The following is a 25,898-nucleotide window of genomic DNA, read 5'->3' on the forward strand; positions in this document are numbered from 1 at the left end:
GTAACTCAAGTGATAGGGCCGGCGGGGGCGGGGGGGGGGGGGCTCTCACGCCCCTGATTTAACCTTTTTCTGTGGATTTGGGAATAAAGGGGACGAGAAATTTGTGTTTGAATGTGGGAGGAAATCTAGTCCTCTTTTAAAATCCCTGTTCTGTTTGCTGGATCACTTTAGCCAGTGTTCGCGTAGAGCCAGTATGGAAGGAGCTGCTACAGATGGCTGGATTATCAACAATTTTCGGAGGCAGAGAAGCAGCCAATGGTAATAAGGAGAACTTTTGATGCCGAGGAGCTACAAGTAGGTGAACCAATATGTCTTTTTTATTTATAACATCTCTCATTTTATGAAAGTCAAACACATGCTTTACTTAAATGAAGTAGAATTCATTATATTTTTCCTGGTCCCTGTTGCATTCTCGTTTCTACATCAAAGTTCTGAGTGACTGCGGTGCCTCGTATATGAATGTAAACAAGTATCATGCGATAAGAAAGTAGGGGAAGAAGCACCCAAGAGAAAAATGAAAATTGCTACAGCCTTGCACTCATGTTTTCAATATCAGCTTCAGGTGAAGGAAGCGAGGTGCAAAATTACCCACAAAGGCTATTTTTCTGTTGTCGCTCTCATTAAAATGGAGGAGGAACCCACTAGGAGAGTTACTAAGCTCAGCCCTAATGGAACGTAATTCCATGGTTGCACGATGGACTTGAACGGCAGATGTTTTCTTCTGTGATTGGAGAATTGGCTAAGAGATTCCCTGTATGCCTAGTTATATGGAGAGTGCCATCAACACCATGGGTAACGTTCTCATTCTAAGTGAAGCTGAGTTTTGTTGACTAGGAGGGAAGGGGCCCGGAATACCCAGAACAGGGGTTTTGCATCAGAGTATCACTTGGGTAAGCACTTCCCGAATAAACATGCCAGAACATCCTCTAGGCCTAGGGAATCAGAATCCTTGGGGTGCGGGCCCCAGGTCTGAACGTGTTTGGAAGCTCTCCCAGGCGACTCTAATGCACACAGCTGATTAAGAACCACACGGGTAGAGGATCAGCCATAAACGGCAGCTCATTTGGTTCCTGTTTTATTACACTCTTGCAATAAAATAATAAATTAGTATTAACTAGCACGACAGCGAGGGCATTTGCTGGGCACCCCAGAGAGAGAAGCAATGTTTGCCATCGTTTACCGCGAACACCTATTAGGCCGTGGCAGGCATGGTGGGGCCGCTGGGGACAGTGACAGAGGGGCACAGCGCAGCGGGCGGGCATGCGGCGAGAGTCTTCAGGCAGCACGCTTCTCTAGAAGAGTGTCCTTCGTTCGTAGGGCCTTCCTTGGGCCACGCCTCAGTCAGGGCTCTTTGCTGACATCAGGCCGCTTCATCGCTGTAACAGCCATAAAGGTGAGTTCTTCGACTACCCTCAACGCGGAAGTGGAGGCAAGGTGAGGTCAAGGTCACAAAGCCGGCAGGATTCCAGGCAGTCTGCCTGCGTGTTTGAACGAGCAGGCGATACGGTCTCCCAAGGTCACAGAGTTGTGGTTTGGTAGAAGGGGTAACGAGCGCGAGTTTTATTCTGTTTTGTTTTCTTACTAATTGCTAGAAGCAGCCCCGTACGTAGCGGCCGCCTGGGGTGTATATTAGAGGCCGGCGAGGACGTGGGTCTGTCGCCATTAGCTGAGACCATGCGCGCCTCCCCCTGCTCTCCTCTCCTTTGCCTTCCCCCTTTCTTCCTGCTCCATGGCTCCTCCTCGTCCACTGCTCAGGCGATTAGCCCAGAGACCCCACCTGTAGAAACCCAGTGTTCCTGGGACCCCTCGGGTATAAACAGGCAGAGTGCGAGCAGAAAGCCCAGCATTGGCCGAGCAAAGGAGGCGCAGGTGAGTCCCGCGGAGGGGAAAAGCCGAAAGAAGTAGGGGTGTATCCTGGGGAGTGGAGGGAGGGCTGTCCCCGGTGCCTTTCCCTGCTGTCTGCACACGATTAGGCTCATGAGAAGCTGCAGGAAAGGGAGGTGGACACAGGTCTGAAATGAGCGAGCCGAGGAGTGTTTAGCGGGGAAGGATTCCACGCACACGTGGCGTCTTTATCCCTCGTGTGCAGATGGGAGGGGCAGGGAAGCCAGGGAGGGAAGCTGGGCCGGCCCACAGCTGGTAAGACCCTTGTCCCACGTACATGTCGGTGACGTTGCAAAATCCTATCGTGCAACAGTGATAGGGACTTTGGGAATATCTGAGGCAGGTAATTTTTAAAACTTTCAGCCACAGAAGCCGAATAAACGGCCTTCTGTGAACCCCCAAGTGGAAAACTGACAAATGCAGATCTGTTGATAAAGTGGGCGCCAGCCAGTGTCCCTCCCCGCCCTCCATGCCTGGTGACCGCCTATGGCCTCACTAAGAAACCCTGAGGCTCAGAGAAGCACGGTGTAAAAACCAAGAGTTTGGTTTCATGGCCCCATTTTACAAAGAAGCAGTTGAGGTGCGGAAAGACCACCAGAGTTGCTGGAACGAAACAGCCCTCCCTTGCTCGTGCCCCCAGTACCGTGTTCTCTGATGTACCTCTGATGAGGGCTCTCTGATGTACCCTCAATCAGCCAGCAGAGTAAATCTACAAATATGTCAGCACTCTTTTTTTTTTTATATTTTTTTTATTTCTAGGAGAGAGAGAGACAGTGTGAGCAGGGGAGGGTCAGAGAGAGAGGGAGTCACAGACTGAAACAGGCTCCAGGCTCTGAGCTGGCAGTCAGCAGAGAGCCCGACGCGGGGCTCGAACCCACGAACCGCGAGATCATGACCTAAGCAAAAGTCGGACGCTTAACCCACTAAGCCACCCAGGCGCCCCTAGTCAGCACTCTTGATGTGTGGTGCTTGATCCCGGGGTCATAGTGTCAGACAGAACAGTGTAAGCCTTCAAAGGGTTTGCAGCTTAACTGGGAGAAAGTGCATTAACGATGAAAAAGTTGAATAGTTGAGGGGGGACCTACCTGACCCCTGAGGGAGGGAGTGGTCTCAGCCAGACCTCCCCATCTCTGTTCCCTGCGGGCTCGGACTATTCCCACAGTGCGGGCCTCCTGAATACACCTGGGCTCCCACCTGTAGCTCAAACCTGCCCCAGGTGCTTCCGCCAGGAGGGAGCGACAGCCGCTCTGTGTCTGATCCGGTCCGTGTGCTCTGCAGATGTGTTTCCTGCCCGTCGCTTCTGAGCCCAAGTTATGGAACTTGCTTTTCCTGAAACTTGCTGAGTCAACTTTGTCCTTAAACGCTGGTGACGGAGAGCTGTCACCCGCTGGTCGACTTCCCTGACCAAGTCCGCTGGAAGTTTCCCTAATTGCCTGCTGTTGGATCTCTGTCTCCTTGTCGCTGTTTTGGGATGACTCTGCGACACCCTGTTGCCTGCGTGTTACTGATGAGTCTGTCCAGCTTTCTGGGGACGCTGTCTTCTGACCACCCTGCTGGGCTGGTGTCTAGTTCTGCCTCTTCTCCTTGGCCTGAAGCAGCCCATGCCCACGGTGGCTGAACAGGTCCCATGCCTGCCTGGGGGCGGCTTCTCCCGGTCTTAGCTGCTATTAGCCAACTGGGTGTGGTCTGTCCTTACCTGAGTGCGCGTGTATCTTTTAGGCCTTTACGTCAACGTGGGCCTGCAGAGTTGTCTTTGACGAGCTGATTTGCCTGAGCATCCTAGCAGCCTCACCTGGACCTTCTAGGCCCTGACACCACCCTGGTGACACTGGCTCTGTGGCCTCCAGAACAGCGGTCACTGCGGGAGAATGCTGCTCTGAGGCCTCAGATCTCCTTCCTCACCGAGGACCACCTCCTGCGACCCAGCACCTGGGCCGGCTCCTCACGGTGCGGCCCACCGCTCCGGCAGCTCAGCACGTGTGGAGGAGTTACCGAAGTCCTGTCTAGCTGCTTGCCGCGGACTTCACCTTTCTCAAGTTTTCTTAGGTCCTAGAATGCAGTCACGGGCTCTTCTGCTGATCTCAGGAAAACCAGGCTGAAGATCATCAGCCTCAAGAGGTAAGCAGCCTGCCTGGTGAATAACAGCCCCCCAGGACAGCACTTATGGAAAAGGCCCTGATGAATCTGGGGAGGAAAAATAAAGCTGATGTGCCAGAGAAGCAATAAACCAGCTTTTAAATCCAGGGTTAGGAGTCTTTCTCCAGGCGAAATTGAAGTGTGTCATGGCACAGAGGGGCTCAGACGCCTTGTGTGTGCAGCAGGCCTAGGCCCTCCGTAGGAGTCCGGGCAGTTCCCAGCTCTCTGCGCAGTGCTCACCGAGGCTGGGGATGGCTCCGCTGCATCCTCAAGGGCTGACCGCTCTCTCCCACCTGGGCTGCTTTGTATTGTCCACTGGTGGCATTTATGCATCACTTGGGACTCTGGCTTCCCGGCCAGTGCCTGGGATGGAAATTGCCCTTCCAGTAGCCCTGGACCTTTGTCAGCCTTGGCTGCCTCTTTAGTGACAGGCTGTGAGCTGGAGCCTCGGTGCCCTCACCTACAGGCATGCCCCTCTCCCAGCACTTGTGATTTGGCGGGGCGCCCGGATTCTAACCTGACGCACCTGAGCACTGGGCCGTCCGTGGACTCCACCTCTTCCGTTGCCTGTGCTCTTAGTGTGGGCGCCAGCATCCCATACCTCATGGGTGACGTCCTCCGTCTCCCCCACAGTGTTTCTGGGAGCAAAGGGGATTCTCACTGTATATTTTATGGCCCAAGGGCCTACATCACGGTGACTGAAGTCTGAAACTCCGAGTCCTTGGGGGATCTCTATACATCAGACTTCCTTGGAGGCTCTCTGGCGCGCTTTGTGCAAGAAACAAACCCAGGGCCTTCTGAGTCCGGTTGTGCTCGCTTGCCCTCCTTGACCTGGGGACCGTCTCTGCCAAACGCTTGTTCCAAACCTGACTGACCAGGAGCTAAGACCTTGGATCCCGAAGTGAAGGAGGAGAGAAGTGGGCCAGCCGGACCTCTGCGGAGGCCGTGCTCGGGGTCTGCGGCGGAGCACCAGGTCCTGTTCCTTAAGAGGATGGGTGACTGATTTCGTGCTTAGTCCTGGGCTCTGGACCAGACGGACAACCTGGTAAAACCCTGCTCTAGCCAAAAAGTGTGGCTAAGGGAAGGACTATTCCTGAACTACATTTTCCCTCAGGAAATGGACATGATGTCTGAAATCTAAGTGTTTCTGTGTAGAACATCAAACAGAGGTTCTGGGCTCTTCTTCAGTTAGGAGTTTGACCCCGTTTCTCTTGCGTCCATGTCCCTAGGAACTTAAGGCTCCAGCCATCACCTCTGCCAGACCTGACTAGAACTACTCCCATTCTAGACCATGTTGTGATAAGCCGTGCTTTATAAGATGATACAGTCACGGATGCACGGCATTGCACTAGACGTGAAATCCTCGCGGTAATAGTATCTCTCCTTGTGGTGATTAGATCGGACCCCGGCCTCAACAATAATCTCTTCAAGATCCTGGGAGAAAAAACATCCATTGGCCTTCGTTAATCTAAATGACACCTTGGCTTCATTCCTTATTCCTGTATTTTCTTTAACAGTTAATGAAAAGTAAGGGGCATTTGTGATCTACACCATTCGATTTTAGCTGCTCTCACAGAGCACTTCAGTAGGGCCCAAGGAACTCAATGACCCCCAAACACAGGATGGCTGTGTGTTGCCAAAATAGCACCTAACTCAGACCAGACTGCCCCCCTGGGGGAGCTCCCTGCCACTACTTCAAGACCTCACAGACCCAGATGCCCAGCTTAGATCTTTGGCACTGGCCAGTTTGTCAACATTTTCCGTTCCTGGTCAGGTTTGCTTTTCTGGGCACCTGGGTGGCTCAGTCAGTGAAGCAGCCAACTTTGGATTTTGGCTCAGGTCCTGATCTCATGGTTTGTGGGATTTAGCCCCATGTCGGGCTCTGTGCTGAGAGTATGGAGCCTGCTTGGGATTCTCTCTCTCCTCTCTCTCTGCCCCTTCACTGTTCACACTCTCTCTCTTTCAAAAAAAATAAACATTAAAAAAAATAAAAAAGGATTTGCTTTTCTGCTCTGTTCTAGAACTTAAATACCTATTCATCATTTCTGCTTCTTATTGAAATGCTTTGGTATCTGTTACTTCTGGTTGATTTTTCTTGGTAGAAACTGGGCTGACTTCTGGGAGTCCCTTTGCTACCCTGGCTTGGTGACATCTGCTTAATATGCCTAACTGGGCTGGGACTCTGAATGGAGAAGACTGTGATCACTTCAGTGACAAGGCACCTCCTAAAGGCTTCCATCCCTGCCAGCAGCCTTTAGTGATTCTGGAGCTTTTGAGGCAGGATCCTGATTTCCGAGTATGGAGATTGGCCCAGGATTCCATTTTTCCCCCCTACAAGTCCCCACTTCCGCTGCTGCCGTCTCCTGGCTGGAGGTACCTAATACAAGGAAAAGAATATGGCTGTGCTTCCTGTATTTCTCTAGGTGCTGGACACCCATTATCAAACAATTCATCCCCAACTCCTTTTGTTTGGAATTCCTGAATTCCCAGCCAAGGCTGTCTGACCACCTCACGCCACCCCAGTCTCCCTGGGTTAGGTTAGAACCAGTTAACACGAGGCCACTGCCGCAATGACATTTACAGTGTTTGGACTGAAAGAGCATTTAAAACTGTGGATGAATTTGGAATAGGAGTGATGACCCAGGAAATCTGTCGGAAACCCCTAAAACTCCAACAGTTAAAAAGGCAGGCACGGAAAACACTTTTTTTGAAACCTAAGATCAATGTCTACCCATACCACGACCTTAATAATTCAACTTCACTAAGTCTCTGGTTTCAAATCATATTTCAAAGCTATCTGTTTCCATTATGGTGTGTTAAATTTCAAGAACTCTGTAACCAGTGCTAATTAATTATGAATCCCTCATCCTGAGGCTGTCAGCAGGCTTCCAACAGATGCTGAAAAGTAAATTCTAGGTTTAGTTAACTTCCTATTAACCATACGGTCTCTGAAGCCATGATTTTAAATAGGCGAGAAACTGATAGTAGCCAATCTTTTATTTCTGATACTGAAGGCTGAAACAACAGAATAAAACAAGACAATTAATACTGCTTGTCTTTAAAAAAAAAAAAAAAACAACTTATAATAGAGGGGCACCTGAGTGGCTTAATCAATTATATGTCTGTCAATTCAGCTTGGGTCATTTTATGGGCTCGAGCCCTTCGTTGGGCTGTCTGCTGTCACCACAGAGCCTGCCTGGGATCCTCTGTCCCTCTCTCTCTCCCTCTCTCAAAAATAAATTTAAAAAAAATTGATAATAGAACATCTAAACTTACAATTAAGATTCTGGACTCATTATCTTTATTGAATGACAAAAGTTATACTCTGTAAATTATTCTTGTATGTGCTTGCTTACAAGATGCAACCATTGAAATGAAACATTTTTTCATGTTTGTCCTGTCTATATATTTGTCTCAATAACACTTGGATAGATGTCAGTGGAGACTTTTCCTACAGTGGTGTCCTTAAACTTAATGCATACAAATGGAAAAGGAGGGACACTGTGTTGACTCCTGTCTCTCTGTGTAATCTTGGGAAAACTGCTTCACCTCTCTGAGCCTGTTTCCACAGTGGTAAAATTGAGAGCATAAAACTTATGCCTAGGGTTCTTTTGGTTGTTAGGATTAAATACTAATGTATGTTAAGTGTTAGTACTTGCCAAAAGAGAGTTGATATGTTTTAACATATAAAACTGAGCTCTTTTATTCATGTGAGAACACAGACATGAATGTAAACCAGTCTCTTAAAAATGTCCCCTATTTAACCAGCTTACAGTTTGTCTCTAAGTCTCAGTTGCTTCATCTATAAAATGGGCTGTAGAGCTGGCAATAATTAGAATTGTTTTGAGACAGACGTTTTATGGGTTCTGTAATAATTTGATGATCTGAACGCTGTCTCATCTGGTTTCTTGGTCCCCCTTGTCATATCTTATACATTGAAACCATTTCACCTAAAGTAAATCTCAAATGTATTAGGACCCTGGCACTTTGTTACTCTGGGAATTTTTCTTGGCATTATTTTTTTCCAATGGTCAGACGTTTGCAAAAGCAGCAGGGTGGCTTGTGAAGTGTGCAGATTGCTGGGCCCTGGCCCCCAAGATTTTGAGATGCACGCTATACCCCTCTGCGGCTCAGAGAAGCTGTTTAAGTCTCGTGGGGTCTGGAAGTCTTCATTTTTAACAAGGATTCCAGTGACGCTGGTGGCGGCCAGTGTAAGGGCCACCCTTTGAGAATCCTCTGGTTTCTAATGTGCGGCTCGCAAAGCTGAGAGTATCTGGAAGATGCTAGAAATTCTACTTATCCTGTTACATAAAGCACTCAGGGTTCATCTACTGGAGGCTTGGTCAGGCTGGCTCGTCACGTGGCGCAGACTTGGAGAGCTCTAAGGGGAGAGCAGCGTGGGAGTTCTCAGCACAGGGCTGCCGCGGCTGCCTCCCCTGCTTTGCTTTAAGCACGGTGCGATTTGGGTGCCTGAGAAGTGCTTACATAATCCAAAAACTATTTTTGCAAAATAGACAAGCGTGTTAGAAAATTTTAAATTCCCTACAGTGAGGGTGAATAAAGAGAAATCCAGCCCAACCAATGGAAAACGGCAGAATTGATGCTTCTAGCCTGAGGTCTTCATTACCCATAAGGTAAAATCTAAGACCATTTAACCACATCTCACAAGAAGCAATTGTCAAGAAGATATGAAATATGGATTTACGTCCAGTACAAGTTAATGATGGAGATTACCGTCTTTGGGCAAGTATGTTTTTTTTTTTTTTAATTTTTTAATGTTTTACTTATTTCTAGGAGAGAGAGAGAGCATGAGCAGGGGAGGGTCAGAGAGAGAGTCACAGACTGAAACAGGCTCCAGGCTCTGAGCTGGCAGTCAGCACAGAGCCCGACGCGGGGCCCGAACCCACGAACCGCGAGATCATGACCTAAGCAAAAGTCGGACGCTTAACCGACTAAGCCACCCAGGCGCCCCTGGGCAAGTACGTTTTTATTTCAGTGTGTTTTTGAGAGATTAATGATAGTATGAAGCCATCAAAGGAGACGTTTTTAAATAAATTATTTTTAAAAATTTAAAGAGAATTTTTTTCTTGTAAAAGGAAACATTTTTAAAATTAACTTATTTTTTAAATGTTTACTTATTTATTTTGAGACAGAGAGCAAGCAAACAGGGGCAGAGAGAGACAGAGAGATAGAGAGAGGGAGAGAGAGGATCCCAAGCAGGCTCCATGCTGTCAGCAGAGCCCGATGCTGGGCTCAAACTCACAAATCATGAACATGAGATCATGACCTGAGCTGAGATCAAGAGTCAGGTGCTTAACCAACTGAGCCACCCAGGTGCCTCTTGATCCTAACTTTTATAAATCCACAAATCCCAGTCCTCTGGCCACCCCAAAGGTTTTTCTGTGCTCAGAGTGGTCTGCTCTTTACTCTCTTCTATCTGAAAAGTATGTTGCAGAAAAAAAAAATTTTGTGAAGTAAGGTCTTCAGCCTCAAGAACAAATCAGTGTGTGTGTGTGTATGTGTGTGTGTGTCCGGGGCGGGGGGAATTAAAACACTGTTTTACAGCTAAGATCTTATGTTTTGTAACTGACCCCCAAAAAATCCCAAAAACAATCCTCCAAGCAGTGTTTTATGTTTTGTATAACAAATTGCAGCCTGGCTCCTTTCCTTCTTTCTTTCTTTCTTTCTTTCTTTCTTTCTTTCTCTCTCTCTCTTTCTCTCTCTCTCTCTTTTTTTTGCCTCCAATTACTGCATGGAAATTCTTTCACCCTATGACAACCTGCAAACTTTTCATTGAATTTTTTATCACCAAAGCATGAATAATGCATTCAGTCCTGAAATGCCACTGTGAACATCAAATGGTTTTACATTATGCATTCTTGCTGGAGTTTCAAGAAGCCAGCAATCTGGGAAGCAGCAGAGACACAAGTTTGGAAAGGAAATTTGGTACAAACTTGTCATTTACCTAGGAGGGATAAAATAAGTAGCACAATAAGTGGAGAGACCGAGAAATCAATGTGTATTTTTAAAACCATAAATAGGAAAAGAAAAAAAAAGCAAAAACTTGCCAGCCACAAGATAACCAGGAACAAATGGTCTGGGGTGGGAGCAAGGGAAATGAGAAGCCTCCTAAGTATAGGAATTGAGTTTGAAAGGGCAGTGAAATGGTACCACCATTTGGAACCATAGTAAAAATATAGTAAGTCTCAGAGACTGTTGGAACATCTTCAAATATTTTTCTGATTGAGGAGTCTTGAGGTAGAGATGTAATGCTATTAGAATCCTACCTTGAATGCTGTATTCGTTTATGATAGTGCTCACCCTTCTAGCATCCCTTTCCCTTGGGTTCTGAGATAAACCCAGCCAGATCAAGTGTTCGCCACCTTTATGGAATGTGCTGTCACTTGTCTACCCAGCATTTGTTTTCCTGTTTGTTTTTTCTTGCTAACAGAACCCTAATTTTAGAGTGTATGCCACCAAGGTCTCTTGCTCACGGGGAGGATGGGCCTCATCCCAAGCCCTGTGGAATTAATCATGACTAGCCTACAGCAGCCATGGTAATCCCACACCCTTTAGCTAGTGATTGGTCAGCAGTCAGCGTGTGTTTTTCTATTGCTGCTGTTAACACACAGGCACACCTGTACTACAGCACGGTTTGGTGGGCCCCAGGTTTGGGCTGGCTCCCTTGGTTTCTCTGCTCTGAGTTTCATAAGCACAGAATCAAGGGGTCAGCTGGCTGGGCCCTGATTACGATGTTCTGGGAAGGATCTGCGTGTAAGCTTATACAGACTGTGGGCAGAATTCTGCTCCTTGTGGCTGTGGGACTAACGTCCCCACTTCCTTGCTGGCTACCAGCTGGGGGCTGCTTCTAGCTTATAGAAGCCTCTCTCCAGACCCTGCACACAGACTCTTACATCTTGGAGACAGCAACAATGTATCAAGTCCTTCACACTTGAAATCTTTTTGATTTCTTCTGCTTGATCTCTCTTGCTCTGGCTGGAGTAGATGTTCTGTTGGTAAGGAGTTGGGTGGTTATATTGGGCCCCTGGATACTCTATTTTAAGGTTTGTAAACTTTTTTTTTTTTAATGTTTTATTTATTTCTAGGAGAGAGAGAGACAGCGTGAACAGGGGAGGATCAGAGAAAGAGGGAGACACAGAATTGGAAACAGGCTCCAGGCTCTGAGCTGGCAGTCAGCACAGAGCCCGACGTGGGGCTCGAACCCACGAACCGCGAGATCATGACCTAAGCGAAAGTCGGACGCTTAACCGACTAAGCCACCCAGGCGCCCCAAGGTTTGTAAACTTTTAATTATACCTGCATATTCACAGGTTCCAAGGGTTAGAATGTGGTTATCTTTGGGGATTCATTATTCTTCCTACTGTAGTAGGCAGCCCATGTAAGATCAAAAAAACAAGAGGGAGTCCATTGGGAACTTCATTTCTTGGATGAAGAAGAGACTATGCTCCTTTTGTTCCAGCTAGAAACACTAATATGGGGACAAGATAACTGGAGCAGCAGCAGCCACTTTGTAACCAGGAGACATCAAGAATGAGCCCTGTTCTGTTGGCTCTAAACTCAATGAGTCCACGGGTGCCCAGGGTGGCTCAATTGGCTAAGTGTCTGACTTCGGCTCAGGTCATGATCTCGCAGTCCGTGGGTTTGAGCCCTGCATCGGGTTCTGTGCTGACAGCTCAGAGCCTGGAGCCTGTTTCAGATTCTGTGTCTCCATCTCTCTCTGCCCCTCCCCCGCTTGCTCTGTCTCTCAAAATAAAGACATTAAAAGAAAATTAAAGAAAAAAAGAATGGGGATAAAAAGTCAACAAACAAAAGATGGTGGAGTGGGAGAACAGAAAGCACCTGGGTTCTTGACAACAGTTTTGAACAGGAGAACCAGAACCAATGATTGTTCGGGTGTGGATGGCTTCTCGGTTGAGGGAAAAAAACTTTTTAAGCCGTCTGCCTAGTTTTCTGTCACTGGCAACTAAAAGTGATTCTGAATGACATGGTGCTCCTAGCCCCAATTCCCAGAGCTCTCCTGGGGGGCAGACCTCTGCTTTCCCATGCTTAAAATGTAGTAGTGACTGACCTGATTAAGTTCACTTATACAGTGACTCCTTATAAATGTCTTCAATGGTGGTGCCAATCCTAACTTCACCTTGAGACTGTGCTCAGGAGTACGGGGCCCAGGGGTCAGAAACCTATAGTCCGTGAGCCAAATCCAGCTGGCATAGTCAGGGGAGCTAAGATTTTTAAAGGGTTGTTTGAAAACAAACAAACAAGCGAAAGGACAAAAGAAGATTATGTGACCAGAGACCATGTGTGGCCAGAAAGCTGAAAATATTTATTTTCTGCTCCTTTAGAGAAAAATCTTGCTACTCTTGCACCAGTCACACAGAGGACTATACCAATCAGGATGCTGAGATGAGGTTTACTAAGGAGAGAGTCATTAGGTCAGCATTTAAGGCCTTTGAGAAATTATTATAGATCACACTGTAAAGCTTTTGGCACAGGTGAGGATGAATTCTATCTTAAATTTCAGCTCAACATTTCTATTATTACAAGATTATGGAAGACACTGAAGTTACATAATGAATAAAACAGGGTCTTAATGCAGCTGAAAATTGCTTCAGGGAGTCATCTTCTCTGGGAGAAACAATCCATTCAATATTCTAAGCAAGAGATAAGGGAGGGTACAAAAAGGATTGCATGCAAAATTTAAAAAAGAATGTTTACTTATTTTGAGAGAGAGGGAGTGAGCGTGAGCAGGGGAGGAGCAGAGAGAGAGGGAGAGTATCCCAGGCAGGCTCTGTGATATTGGTGCAGAGCCTGACATGGGGCTGCATCTCATGAGCCATGAGATCATGACCTGAGCAAAAATCAAGAGTTGGACACCTAACAGACTGAGCCACCCAGGAGCCCCTACACGCATAATTTTTATATGGATCCGCTTCTTTCTAAGGAGGCAAGGATGGGCAGCAGGTGGTTGGAAATTTGTGCCTGTAACTCAGGGTCAGAAGGGTAGAAAAGGAATGAACAACTATTTGACAGCTACTTTATAGTAATTATTACATCAGTTCCAAAAGGTGAATGCCATCTTGTAGTTTCTGCTTCACGTCATTCCCCAATGCCTGTATTGTTTTCACTAAACCAGACTCCCTCCTACAAAGAAGTCAGGGGTGAAGATAAAAGATGAAGGAATCTGCAAACTGGGGAAGTAGACAGAGAAAGACTACAGAATAAGAGAAAAGGGTCAAACACAAAACGTGAAGGATTGCTTGCATTTAATTGTGGAAAGATGAAGGCAAGCTAGCAAAAACCCCTGAAAACAAGTGATCATAAGGTGTAAAGAGACATAAGAGAGAGTAATTTCATGGACGCTAAGAAGCTCAAAAGTTTTAAAAGCTTCAGCACTGTCGGAGGCCGGTCCCGCAGACCCAGGGGTCCCTGAAGGATGGACGGTGTCGGTGAGGGAGTACAGAGAGTCTTTCTGCTCACCAGGCAAGCGTCTCCGCTCTGACTGGGGCTCAACTTTATTTTATAATTAAGTGTTTGGGGGACGGCACAGAAGTGGCATTTGCCTCAGACAATGGTTTCTGATGATAAACTTATTTGATATGTAAGAATTTCCCAGAACAGAGATCTGTAGAAGACTCATGCATAACCTTTATCAATAGTGATTGAGGAAGGGGATTTAGATGCTTATCCTATGGGGAAGGAAGGTATCTTTAGCACAGGAGACAATGCTTTTAGCATAAAAAGGGTGAAGTTACTTCTTAGTGGGCAGGGGTCAATAGCTTGTTTGTTTAAGGTGGAAGTATCAAGAAAAACAGGTCTTTCAGGAAACACCTTTGCTCCCATAATCACAAAAGAAGTTCCTCAATAGGTTCCTTCCCAGAGTGCAATCAGCATATTCAAGGCCAGAAAATGCTCCAAGCAGAAACAAGTGGGTGGGGGTGGATATCTGTCCTTAACTCTAAATTAGGCTCAGGACCAGGCTCAATTGTAACTCTGGTGTTCTTAGCCCCCTTTATTATGTAAGTCTTGTATCTGCAAGGCCCATAGGAAGAGCCTTTTGACAATCATCCACAGAGATTTTATCTGAAATCTCTTTTGAAAAGGCAGGAATATGCTTTTCCTTATGGGCAATCTGTGTGGGGAATATCGGTCTGATCTGGAATATTGCGAGGCCTGGTCAATACCCGCAGGCTCATTTCCAGCATGAGCCAGTAGTGGCAGAAGGAGATACCAGTTTTCGTTTCTCTTGGCAGGAGCTGTGCAAACGCTGCCATTTCCTCGCTGTGACTGTCACCCAGCGAGGCCCATGCGGATCCCGGCACAGCACCTTCAAGCAGGGTGGATAAGGAGGTGACTCCTTGGTCAACAGGAGATATTTTATGTTGTCCACTTTGGGGGCCACTAGCCACATGCAGCAGTTTAAAATTAAAAAAAAAAAAATTTTTTTTTAATGCTTATTTATTTTTGAGACAGCATGAGTGGGGAGGGGCGGAGAGAGGAGACACAGAATCCAAAGCAGGCTGCAGGCTCTGAGCTCTCAGCACAGAGCCAGACACGGGGCTCAGACCATGACCTGAACCGAAGTCTGACTTTCCATGGAATGAGCCACCCAGGCGTCCCAAAGCTGCTTAAATTCAGTGAAAACTCAATGAAAATTTTTACTTATTTATTTTTAAGTTTATTTATTTATTTTGAGAGAGCGAGCGAAACAGCATGTGCTGGGGGGGAGGGGAGAGGAGGGGGTGGTGCAGAGAAAGAGGGAGAGAGAAAATCCCAAGCAGTCTCTGCACCGTCAGCACACACAGAGCCTGACTAGGGCCGAAGCCACCAATACTGAGATCGTGACCTTGGCTGAAACCAAGAGTTGGATGCTTAACTAAGTCACCCAGGCGCACCTCGATAAAAAAATTTTTAAATGTTTTATTTCTGAGAGAGCGAGAGCAGGGGAGGGTCAGATAGAGAGAGGGAGACACAGAATCTGAAGCAGGGTCCAGGCTCTGAGCTGTCAGCACAGAGCCCGACGCGGGGCTCGAACCCACAAACTGTGAGATCCTGACCTGAGCCGAAGTCGGACGCTTAACCGACGGAGGCCCCCGGGCGCCCCAAAATTTTTTAAAATTAAATACTCAGTTCCTCAGTTGTACTAGCCACACTTGAAACGCTCACAAGCCACACGTGGCTAGTGGCTACCAGACTGGACAGGGCCTGAAACACTGGCCTGGTCACAAGGCCCCGGCGGGTGTGTTCCGGAAGCACGCAGGGCGCGCGGCAGGACGGGGCGGCGGCCCCACCCGCACCCCCGTCCCCCGCACCGCCGCACTCTCTCTCCCGCGTCTGCCCTCCTCTCCGTAAACAGCCTCCCGCGCTCGGCCCCTCGCGTAGGGCCGTCGTCCCGGCTCCGCAGGGCGAGGCGCCCGCGGGCAGGCCGCCAGCGAGGCGGGCGTGTCACTCGGACAACACGGGGGCCCGAACAATGGCGGACCCTCGTCCTCCCCCGTTACCGCGTCTCCTTCCCTCCTCTGCGCCACTGCTGGGCCCTGGGTAACAGTTCGCTACCTCAGGGGCGCCTGGGGGCTCAGTCGGCTGAGCGTCCGACTTCGGCTCCGGTCATGATCTCGCGGTTCGTGGGTTCGAGCCCCGCGTCGGGCTCCGTGCTGACAGCTCGGAGCCTGGAGCTGCTTCGGATTCCGTGTCTCCCTCTCTCTCTGACCCTCCCCTGCTCACGCTGTCTCTCTCTCTCTCAGAAATAAATTTAAAAAAAAAAAAAAGTAAAAAAAAAAAAACAAAACAACAGTTCGCTACCTTGTGTTTGTTTCGTTTTTTTAACCAGGGCACCAGCCTGTTAAACAGCCTTTAGTCCCTCGTCCCGCAGGACAGGACGGCGTCCGCCACCCCAGAGCGTCCTGCGCGACTCGGGGCGGGCGCCCGCCCGCGCGCCCTCCCCCCCGGCACGGCCGTGCACGGTCCCTGTCGTCTCTGCGGCCCACGCGAGGCCGCCTCCCAGGCCCCGGCGTCCTCCCTGTCCCTCGGGGACGGCTCCGGGGGACAGACGCTTACGGCCCAAGGGGGGGGGGGAGCGTCCCTGAGGGGCCGAGGGACACACCGACTCGGCAGCGCCCATCTGGGCGGCTACGCTAAGTACGGAGCACTCACAATCCTCACTATTCCAGAGAAAAAGACAACCGTACCTTCACGCTAACACCCGGCCCCTCAGCGGCGGATCTGGGCGGAGGGAGCGGCCGGCGCCCCCGGGCCGCGAGGGGAGCTCCCACAATCCCCTTCGCCGCCCCGCAGGCTCACGGGAAATGTAGTGCCGTTTCCTCCAACATGGCTGCGCCCAGGTGAGGGGATGCGCGGCTCGCCGCCGCCGCCGCCGCCGCTTTCGGGGGCAAACCGGCGAGGCTGGCGACGGAGAGGGCGCCGGCGCGGTGGGAGCCCAGGCTGGGCCGTGGCGGAGACGCGGGGCACTTGTCAGAGGCGGGCGGGACGGCTGCAGCGCCGCGTTCGCTGCTCGGCCGCTCCCGGCCTCCGCCTGCCTCGCCCGCGTGGACCTGAACGCGCAGGGACGCGGAGGGAGAGGAGCGATGGCCGGGGCGGGCCCTGCGGAGGTCCGTGGCCCGCGCGGCGTCTGCGCGGCGTGCGCTGTGCGGCCGTGTGAGGTGCACGTGTGTGTGAGCGCGGTGCCGGTGCTCACGTGACCGCGCTGTCCCTCTTGGGTCCGGTGTGGGGTTGGGGACTGGCGGCCGCGGCCTGGGGGCGGTTCGTCTGGTGCGCTTAGGGCTAGTCCGACCTGTGCAGCGAAGGAAAGGCCGTGCCGAGGGGTCTGCGGCTCTCACAGCTCAGTCTTCCCGAGCTCCTGGTGGAGTAATCCCGGAGGCCCTTTGGCCGGTGGTGGTGTCAGGCTCTGGGTTTAGGTGGTTTTTTTTTTTGTTTTTTTTTTTTAAATATTTTTTATTTATTTCTAGGAGAGAGAGAGCGAGCGTGAGCAGGGGAGGGTCAGAGAGAGAGGGAGTCACAGACTGAAACAGGCTCCAGGCTCAGAGCTGGCAGTCAGCACAGAGCCCGACGCGGGGCTCGAACCCACGAACCGCGAGATCATGACCTAGGCGAAAGTCGGACGCTTAACCGACTGAGCCACCCGGGCGCCCCTGTGGGTTTAGTTTTTAACAGGCATTTGTTTCCCGGTTCCTGCTGTGTGCCGGACACCGCAGTCTGTGGCCTCAAGGAGATGGCAGTTTTCTGGGCGAGCCCAGCACACAGATGGGTAGTTGTCATACAGCGTGAAGACCACGCAGATAGGGATACAGCCAGTGTTGGTGAGACAGCGAAGAGGGCCGCCCGACTCCGAGCTCTCCAGTGTCTGGGGAGGTGGGAAGGCGAGGTTAGGTAAATTTAGTGACTACGGCTTGCTCAGGAAACGTTTATTGGGTAGATACTTGTTGCTAGATCCTGATTTTTTTTTTTAGTTTATTTTGAGACAGAATGAGTGGAGGAGGGACAGACATAGAGGGAGAGAGGTGTCCGTGGAGCCCCACGTGGGGCGGGGTCTCGTGAACAGTGAGGTCATGACCTGAGCTGAAATCAGGAGTGGGGTGCTGAACTGACTGAGCCACCCAAGGGCCCCTAGATCCTGTTCTAATAATACAGACAAAATCTCCACTTTTCTTATTTTATTTTTGGTAAGTTAGAGGAGGAAAAGAGACAATAATGAGGACATAAAATATAGAGGAGGTGTTCTTCAAAGAATTAGAACAGAGTAACATGCCAAGTGATGGGGTCAGGTTTTTTTTTTTAACCATTTACAGTTTAAGGGGTGCTCCGCTGGCTCAGTCGGTTAATAGTCCAACTCTTGGTTTTAGCTCAGGTCATGATCTCACGGCTTGTGAGGGGGAGCCCTGCATCAGGCTGTCTGCTGTCAGCAAAATGCCTGCTTCAGATCGCTGTCCCTCTCTCTCTGCCCCTCCCCTACTCACACTTTGTCTCTCAAAAATCAACATTATAAAATTTAATTTTCGGCGCACCTGGATGGCTCAGTCAGTGAAGCCTCCCACTCTTGAGTTCGGCTTAGGTCACCATCTGTCAGTGGTGAGATTGAGCCCCCGAGTCGGGCTCTGTGCTGGGTGTGGAACCTACTTAAGATTCTCTTCTCTCCCTCTGCTCATCCTCTTCCCCCTCATCCCTGCTCACTCACTCTCTGGGAAAAAAAAAAAAAAAGGATTGTTTCTAATTTTCTTTTTTTTTAATTAAAAAGTATTTTTTTAAATGTTGATTTTTGAGAGAGAGAGAGACAGCATGGGTGGGGAGGGACAGAGAGAAGGGAAGACACAATCTGAAGCTGCTCCAGGCTCTGAGCTGTCAGCACAGAGCCTGATGCAGGCCTCAAACTCACGAACCACAAGATCATGACCTGAGCCACAGTCAGATGCTTAACTGACTGAGCCACCCAGACGCCACCAGGAACATTTTTCTATACTGCTTTGGTTCATTATAGGCAGCACGTTGTTCAAGGAGGGCAGGATCACACATCGTACTGTTAGCACTTAGGATATCCAGTAGGAGATGCTGGGGTTCAGCTTGCTAGCAGAGTCTGTGGGATCTCTAAACTCGTGTTATCCCACAGAGAGTGTGCTTAGACTGGATCGTCTTTGATTGCACTGGACTCAGTATGGCTAAGAGTCTACCTAGTAAGTAGTGACCTCATTCCCCTCGCACGCCCACAACATGGCAAGGAGCATCCAGACCTTTGTGCAACAGTAGACATTTCTTGGCCAGGGAAGTGGGTTTGTTGGAAAGGGGGCACCTCCAGACCTCAGCTGCTGCTGTCACCCTGCTTCTTGTTGAGGTGACTCAGACCTGCCGGGTCAGCGCATTGCCAAGTCACTGGAGTGGGAACAAATGAGCCTCCCTGGCTTTCTGCATTTGTCTTTCTTCTCGTGAGGGACGGAAGGGAACGAGGACAGAATGTGATCATGAGGCTCCATCTGCTGGTACTGGGCTCTTAGTGTCATACTTGTACAAACGTATTCAGCATCTCTTCTTCTCATTCTTCCACTTTGCAGTCTTTGCTCATGTGACTTATTAAGAAAAAAAATCCCAATGCGCTCAGCCCTTGTTTTCCATTCCACACTGCAAAAATGCCCTTCCAAAGATGATGACCTTGGGAAAGAATGGCAATGAATAGATCTTCGAGGGCCTTCAGCTTTCTCTTGTCTTCTTAAACTGTTCTGATCTGGCTCTACTGGAAGTTATCAAAAATTTATTAGACGTGTTTAATCCTTTTAAGAAATTTGCGAGATAGTGTCAGAGATTAACACAGCCAGACACGCGTTAGAGTGGTGAAAACAGAGTTCATTTAGTACCTGCTGGCAGCGGGGGAAAGCGCTGAGCTCTGTTCCGGTTTGTGAGGAATGATTTGGAGGTTTTATAGGGAGAATAGGAAGGGAGAGCCGAGCAGGGGCTCCGGAGCGCGCGAGAAGTGAAGAGTTACAAAGGACCGGTCAGTGCGAACGCAGCTGGGCCCGCCGTGTTTGCTGGCGAGCAGTTACCAAACTTAGGCTTCTGTCCTATCGCGGAGACTGGGACAGAGGCCCCGTCCTGCCCGATGACTACGTTCCAAGGGAATGGCTCTTAGGGACACTTCTGAGCTGTAAGAGGTACACAACCGTAACCTCCTTTTGGTAAATACTTTAAGAAGGGACGTCAGAGGCCTGTTGACAGGTGTTGCTACAACTAATAGCAAAATTTCCTGGCAGCATTTTTACTTTTCTCAGGCAGACATTTTAATGGGGTATTGGGGACATCCTGGTTTTACGCTGCGGGAAGCCATGGTGGACTTTGGTTGGGTTTTTGGTGCAGGCTCTGGGTAGAGTTATGTGCCAGGACCACGCACTGTTACCCCATTTTACAGGTGGGGAACCTGGGCTCAGAAATGAGCAACTCCCCCAGGATCACACGGCTGATGAGTGGGAGAGCGGAGATTTGAATGACGCCCTGGGCCCTGAACACTGTGTCACACTGTCTCTTAGCACCGACCGGGCTCTGGGGAGACCGTGTAAGCCCTGTCCTGAGAGAGCGCACGGGCCAGCGGAAGGGGCCAGACACTGGAACGGATCGTTACAATGGGTGCAGTTTTTACGGTATCCATTCAGCTGCCCTTTGCCTGTCTGTTGAGGACACCAAAAGCTTTCTCTCTCCCCTGGTTTCTTCTCCTTTCAGCCGCTTCATCCTGTCACCTGGCAGCCACACACTGCAGCTGTGTGTCCCCCCAGCGCCCCTCACCGGGGTACCCTAAGTCCTGCTCATTACCGTCTCGGCCTGACCTTCTTCTGACCTTTGGAGTCACTCGGGTTTTGGAGGGTTTTGGAGCGCCGTCTCTAGCCTCGGGCTCTGCCTCGGGCTCTGCCGGGGCAGTAAGGGACCTGTGTTTCCTCTTTCCCGCAGCCTGGGCAGTCCCCACGCCCTCCTCGTGCCAGAACTTTCCTCACGCCCTCCCCTGTCTCCCTGTTTCCTGTCTTCCCACAGCCCCACCCAGACTGCAGGCCCACGCCTCCCTCCCTCACGCGCACCCGCGTGGCACACGTGCCCCTTCCTGCCTCTTCGTTCACGGGACTCAGCATCTTCGCTCTAGACGTGAGGATTACTAATTAGACTCCGGGCTGTTTATGAGCTGTTTGGGATACGATTTTATTTAACTTCCCACATTTATGTTCCTTGCTAGCTCTGAAGACTTTCAAGTGGGTGGCGAGTGGGATCGGTGGATCAGCCGCATTCGCCGCTCTCCTTTTGCCTACCTCTCACTGCCTTTGCCAGACACATCCGTTTCTTTTTTATTTATTTATTTATTTTTAAATGTTTATTATTACTGAGACAGAAACCCAGCACGAGTGGGGGAGGGGCAGAGAGAGGGAGACACAGAATCTGAAACAGGCTCCAGGCTCTGAACTGTCAGCACAGAGCCCGACGTGGGGCTCGAACCCACACCGTGAGATCGCGACCTGAGCCGAAGTCAGACGCTTAACCGACTGAGCCCCCCAGGCGCCCCTGACACATCCATTTCTGTATTGAGCTTCTGTTGCCTCGCTGGGTACCCTCCTTCCAAATGGCTGTGTGCTCCTCCTGCCCTTCAGTGCTCAGCTCACGTCAGCTTGTGTTTTCAAGCTCTCCCAGACTTTCCCAATTAACGTTGATCTTATTTTTTTTTTCCTAATTCACAGCACATCTCAAGACTGTATGGTTAACAATTCTAAAAAGATGTGTCGTTCTTTGATTGCTTAGTGTGTGTTTTCCCCAGCTAAGTGTAAGCTGTGTGTTGTAGTTGTGGGCCGCAGGTGCTGAGACCATCAACAGGCATGTGTGTACTTACTTGCCCATCATCATCTGTTTATCCCTTCAGCACATTTTCATTGAGCACCTACTATGTCTAGCATCCCTGCTGTCTTGGGGTTTACCTCCTGATGGGAGAATTAAGCCAACGAAGGAATCATCACAACTTAAGTTAAACTCTGTTAACAAAATAAGTAGGCGACTGTAATGAAGCATGATGTAGGGTGCTGATTTTGATCGAGGGAAGGCCTTTTTGGGAAAGTGCTCTGTAACTATTTCCTGACTGGCATATTTTAGTAGAAGCCAAATGCAGCTCTGTGGGGTTCTTATGTCTGTATTTAAAAATTATAGAGGGGCGCCTGGGTGGCTTAGTCGGTTAAGCGTCCGACTTTCGCTTAGGTCATGATCTCGCGGTTCGTGGGTTCGAGCCCCGTGTCGGGTTCTGTGCTGACTGCCAGCTCAGAGCCTGGAGCCTGCTTCAGATTCCGTGTCTCCCTCTCTCTCTGACCCTCCCCTGCTCGCGCTGTCTCTCTCTCTCCTAGAAATAAATAAAACATTAAAAGAAATTTTAAAAAATTATAGAGATAAAAATATATAACGTGTACTGCTTAAAAAATAAAATACATCTAAACCTCCATGTAGAGTAAGATGCTTTTGTATGTCCCGTTTCTCTTCTCCCCCCAGAAATAACTTCTCTCCTGCATTTCCTATTTATTATTTCTTTGCTTTTCCTTGCATTTTGCTATGTATATATATTTCTAAACAATATATGGCTTACTTTTGGGTTTTGAAGTTATGTAAGTAGAATCATACTATGTATTCTGTGAACTTTTTTTGTTTCATTTCTTCCTTTTTTTTTCTTTCCTAACATGTTTGTGAAGTTTGTCTGTGGCACATTTTACCTAGGCCTTCATAAGTAAGGGGGTCTCTACCTGTGGGTGACACGGTGACTCACTAGAGCTGAAGCACTGGGACCGAACACCCAGAGACGCTGCCACATGTCCTTCCTTCTTTGTCGCCTTCTTAAATATTCCTTTGTTGTCCAGGCATCTGTTTGTTTTCACTTCTCTAGGTTGGTGAAAAGTAAAGTCAGCGGTTTTAAAAACTGTCATGTAGAAATATTTATAAACTATGGAATATAAGAATAACATTAGAATTCCCTTTGGGATTCCTAAGGATGACTTTTTTTTTTTTTTTCCAGTGTTGCCATGGACAGCAACTGTCAAAGTAATTACAAACTGAATAAAACTGAGAAGAAGTTCTTAAGGAAACAGATTAAAGCCAGGCATACTTTGCTGAGACATGAAGGCATTGAGACCGTAACCTATGCCACCCAGGTGACCTAAAACAATTATTATTTGAATGTAAACGCATTACCATGTTAATGTGTGACAGTAATATTAGTTAATAATGTGTGACAGTAATATTATTATTAGTAATAATTGCTCAGGGAAGAAGGCTGTGATTGTTCAGTCATGTGTTATGTGTCTATTAAATATGCATATGGTAGGACCTGGTAACTCTCAATTTGGGGACCTGTTTTGAGTTTCCATTGATTGTGGTGGCTGAACTAGAGGAAGTTATGGGTACATAGTAATGACAGAAACACTGTATAACTGTTTATGGTGTACGGAGTGTCGTTACATTCATTATTTAATTCCTTAAGAATCCTCACACGACAGGGGAGAAAACTAAGGTTCTGAGAAGTTGGGATGCATCCTCTGATGTAGGGCGGCTGAGTAGGAAACTAGAGCTGGGTCTTCTGTAACCTCATGCAGTCTTCTCCCCTCTATTCCTAACTTCATTTTACACATAAACTATTTTGATCATACGCTATAAAACATTTTTAACTTATTAGACCTTATTTACAAAGCCTTTTCTTTTTCTGATGACCATAATTCAATCCTATCCATATGTATATCAGGGACCGTGAGACGTCTTGGACCATGGGTTAAGAAGAACTTACTTTAACTCTTAGCTTCTCCTCTTACTTGGACATGGGCAGTACCTTTGATCTCAGCTCTCTTCATGTGTAAAGACCTATTCCTGCATCTTTTTTATTCCACTGGATTGTTAGATGCTAAAGGGAACATGTATGTGACGGTACTTACTAGTCATTAAAATCCACGTGAATATCAAGTATGTTTTCTGGTTGTAAGCAGCAGGAAGGAAGCTAGGACGTCATGTAGCTGAGGGCAGGAGACAGGCCTTTGAGAAGGTGAAGCTGGCATTTAAACTTGGGTTTCTTGACCCTCGGACCAATTCTCCTCCTTTATATCAGGATTACGCTGTCTTCTGTGACGAGTTAAGGTTGACAAACGAGTACTTTGATGAGGGAGATTTAGTGAGTAAAAGGCCCATACTTAGATTTCATTAAACGCCATATTAATGACTTCAGAGAATTAAACCAAATTCCTGTAAAGACGGTAGAATACATAATGCATTAGAAGTGATTTGCCTGCACACACTTTACTGTTTCTGGCACGTGCCAGCGAGGCTGTGAGACGCTCAGAAGATGAAGTTGACACGCCCTCCTCTCGTCTCCTCCCAAGTGTAACTTGCTTTCTTTTCCATCCAGGGTCATGAAGAGAAGTGGTAAGGAAAGAAATGGGTCAAGTTTCTTTCCTGCCTTGGAACTTGTTTCTAGAGGATCTGTTTCCTTAGGATTTCTAGAAGCTTTAATCCCACATTTATGGCTTCCAAATGTGTTCTTATTTAGGCTTATTTTTTCTCCGCAGTATTTTTAAAAGAAAAGAATAAAATTGTAGAAGGACCTTTAATTGTATACTGTCTATCCAAGGGAGAACAAACATTTCCACGATGTGTTCCAAGTAAACGTGACTTTGTGCAAATTTATACCCATTGTGAGATTTTTCTAGAGCAGTGACCCTCAGATTGTCAGGACTGAAGATAACTTTTAAAAACATTTTGAGGGGCGCCTGGGTGGCTCAGTCGGTTAAGTGTCCGACTTCAGCTCAGGTCATGATCTCACGGTTTGTGGGTTCGAGCCCCGTGTCGGGCTCTGTGCTGACAGCTCAGAGCCTGGAGCCTGCTTCAGATTCTGTCTCTCTCTCTCTCTCTCTGACCCTCCCCTGCTCATGCTGTCTCTCTCTCTCTCTCTCAGAAATATATAAAAAACATTAAAAAATATATAAAAATAAAAACATTTTGAATTCTCTACTTCATATTATGGGGAAAATTGCTTTTCTGACCAATTATAAATAATATGATTATTGCTTTTAATTTTGTTGTGTGACTCACGTGTTAGGACATAAGTTCCTCCCTTTCTTCCCCCACAGCACGTGTTTTTGTGGGGTTTGCCTGTAGAATCACCCACAAGTCACTTAGCATCTTTGAGGACTACTGGGATTCCTCAAGTCATGCCTCACCGTGCTACTCAATTTCCAGACAGGACAATGGACACCTGTCATTTAAAAACCCTTTTCAATTCTTTAGACTTGTGAATTTGGGAAATAGAAATGGTTTTGTAACTTTGGCTGCATATAACCAAATTATTTTGGTACTTTCTTTTATAAACCGTATTGAATGAGGTCCAAGGCAAGCCATCTCAGACTAAATTTTATACCGTATTTTATATCATTGTATAAGTGTATTCGTTTACTACATGTATATGTATATTGTATGTGCATACGTGTAAGGTATGGACTCTTCCATGACAGCACAGAGCTTTACTTTTCTCGTTAAGCAGCTGTATGATGCTACTGTATTCTTTAAAAAAAAATTTTAATGTTTTTTATTTATTTCTGAGAAAGAGAGACAGCGTGAGCAGGGGAGGGGCAGAGAGAGAGAGAGAGAAACAGAATCTGAAACAGGCTCCAGGCTCTGAGATGTCAGCACAGAGCCCGACACAGGACTTGAACCCATGAACCATGAGATCATGACCTGAGCCGAAGTCGGACACTTAACTGACTGAGCCACCCAGGCGCCCCTATTGCATTCTTTTAAAACAAGGTTCGAGATACTCTCATTTTGTGTCTATGAAACTAAGATATTCTGATCTCTAGCTTCGTATAAATCAGGTTCAGCACAGGGTTGTCCCTTGGTCAAATTTGGTTTGTAAGCTAAGAAAGAATTTTATGGTTTTAAAGGATTGTTGAAAAATAAAGACAAGAGTATGTGACAGACTTATATGACCCACGAAGCCTCAAATATTTACTGTCTGGCCCTTTTCAGAAAAAGTTTGTTAATATCTGGTATAAATGATAAAACTGAGAAGAGTAAGCTGTCAGTGGTTTCCCTGTCTTATGCTACCACGTTTTTCGTAGTCAAAGACCATAAATTAAAAATGTTTAAAACTGTTTTTTTAAAAAAATATTTATTTATTTTGAGAGAGAGTGTGTGTGGGAGGGATAGAGAGGAAGAGAGGGAGGGAGAATCTCAAGCAGGCGCTGCACTGTCATCACAGAGTCTCATGCAGAGCTTGAACTCACAAACTGTGAGATCATGACTGAGCTGAAACCAAGAATCAGACGCTTAACCTACTGAGCCCCCAGGCATCCTTAGAAGAATCTTTTTTA

The 25,898-nt window shown here is 47.9% G+C and overlaps 1 protein-coding gene across 1 annotated transcript in view; it reads left to right on the top strand.

Annotated features, from left to right (window-relative positions):
* The window catches only part of ALKBH8 (alkB homolog 8, tRNA methyltransferase), a gene marked incomplete at its 3' end in the record, with an annotated part of 88,033 nt that overhangs the window by 23,660 nt on the left and 38,475 nt on the right, over positions 1 to 25,898 (top strand). The window contains exons 4-5 of the mRNA XM_039222831.1: positions 172 to 294; positions 22,562 to 22,697. Coding sequence (XP_039078762.1) covers positions 278 to 294; positions 22,562 to 22,697 — 153 coding nt within the window. The remainder of the gene's footprint in view (positions 1 to 171; positions 295 to 22,561; positions 22,698 to 25,898) is intronic.

Source organism: Hyaena hyaena, unplaced genomic scaffold (genome assembly GCF_003009895.1).
Source record: "Hyaena hyaena isolate Hyena2069 unplaced genomic scaffold, ASM300989v1 scaffold_1190, whole genome shotgun sequence".
Taxonomy (NCBI): domain Eukaryota; kingdom Metazoa; phylum Chordata; class Mammalia; order Carnivora; family Hyaenidae; genus Hyaena; species Hyaena hyaena.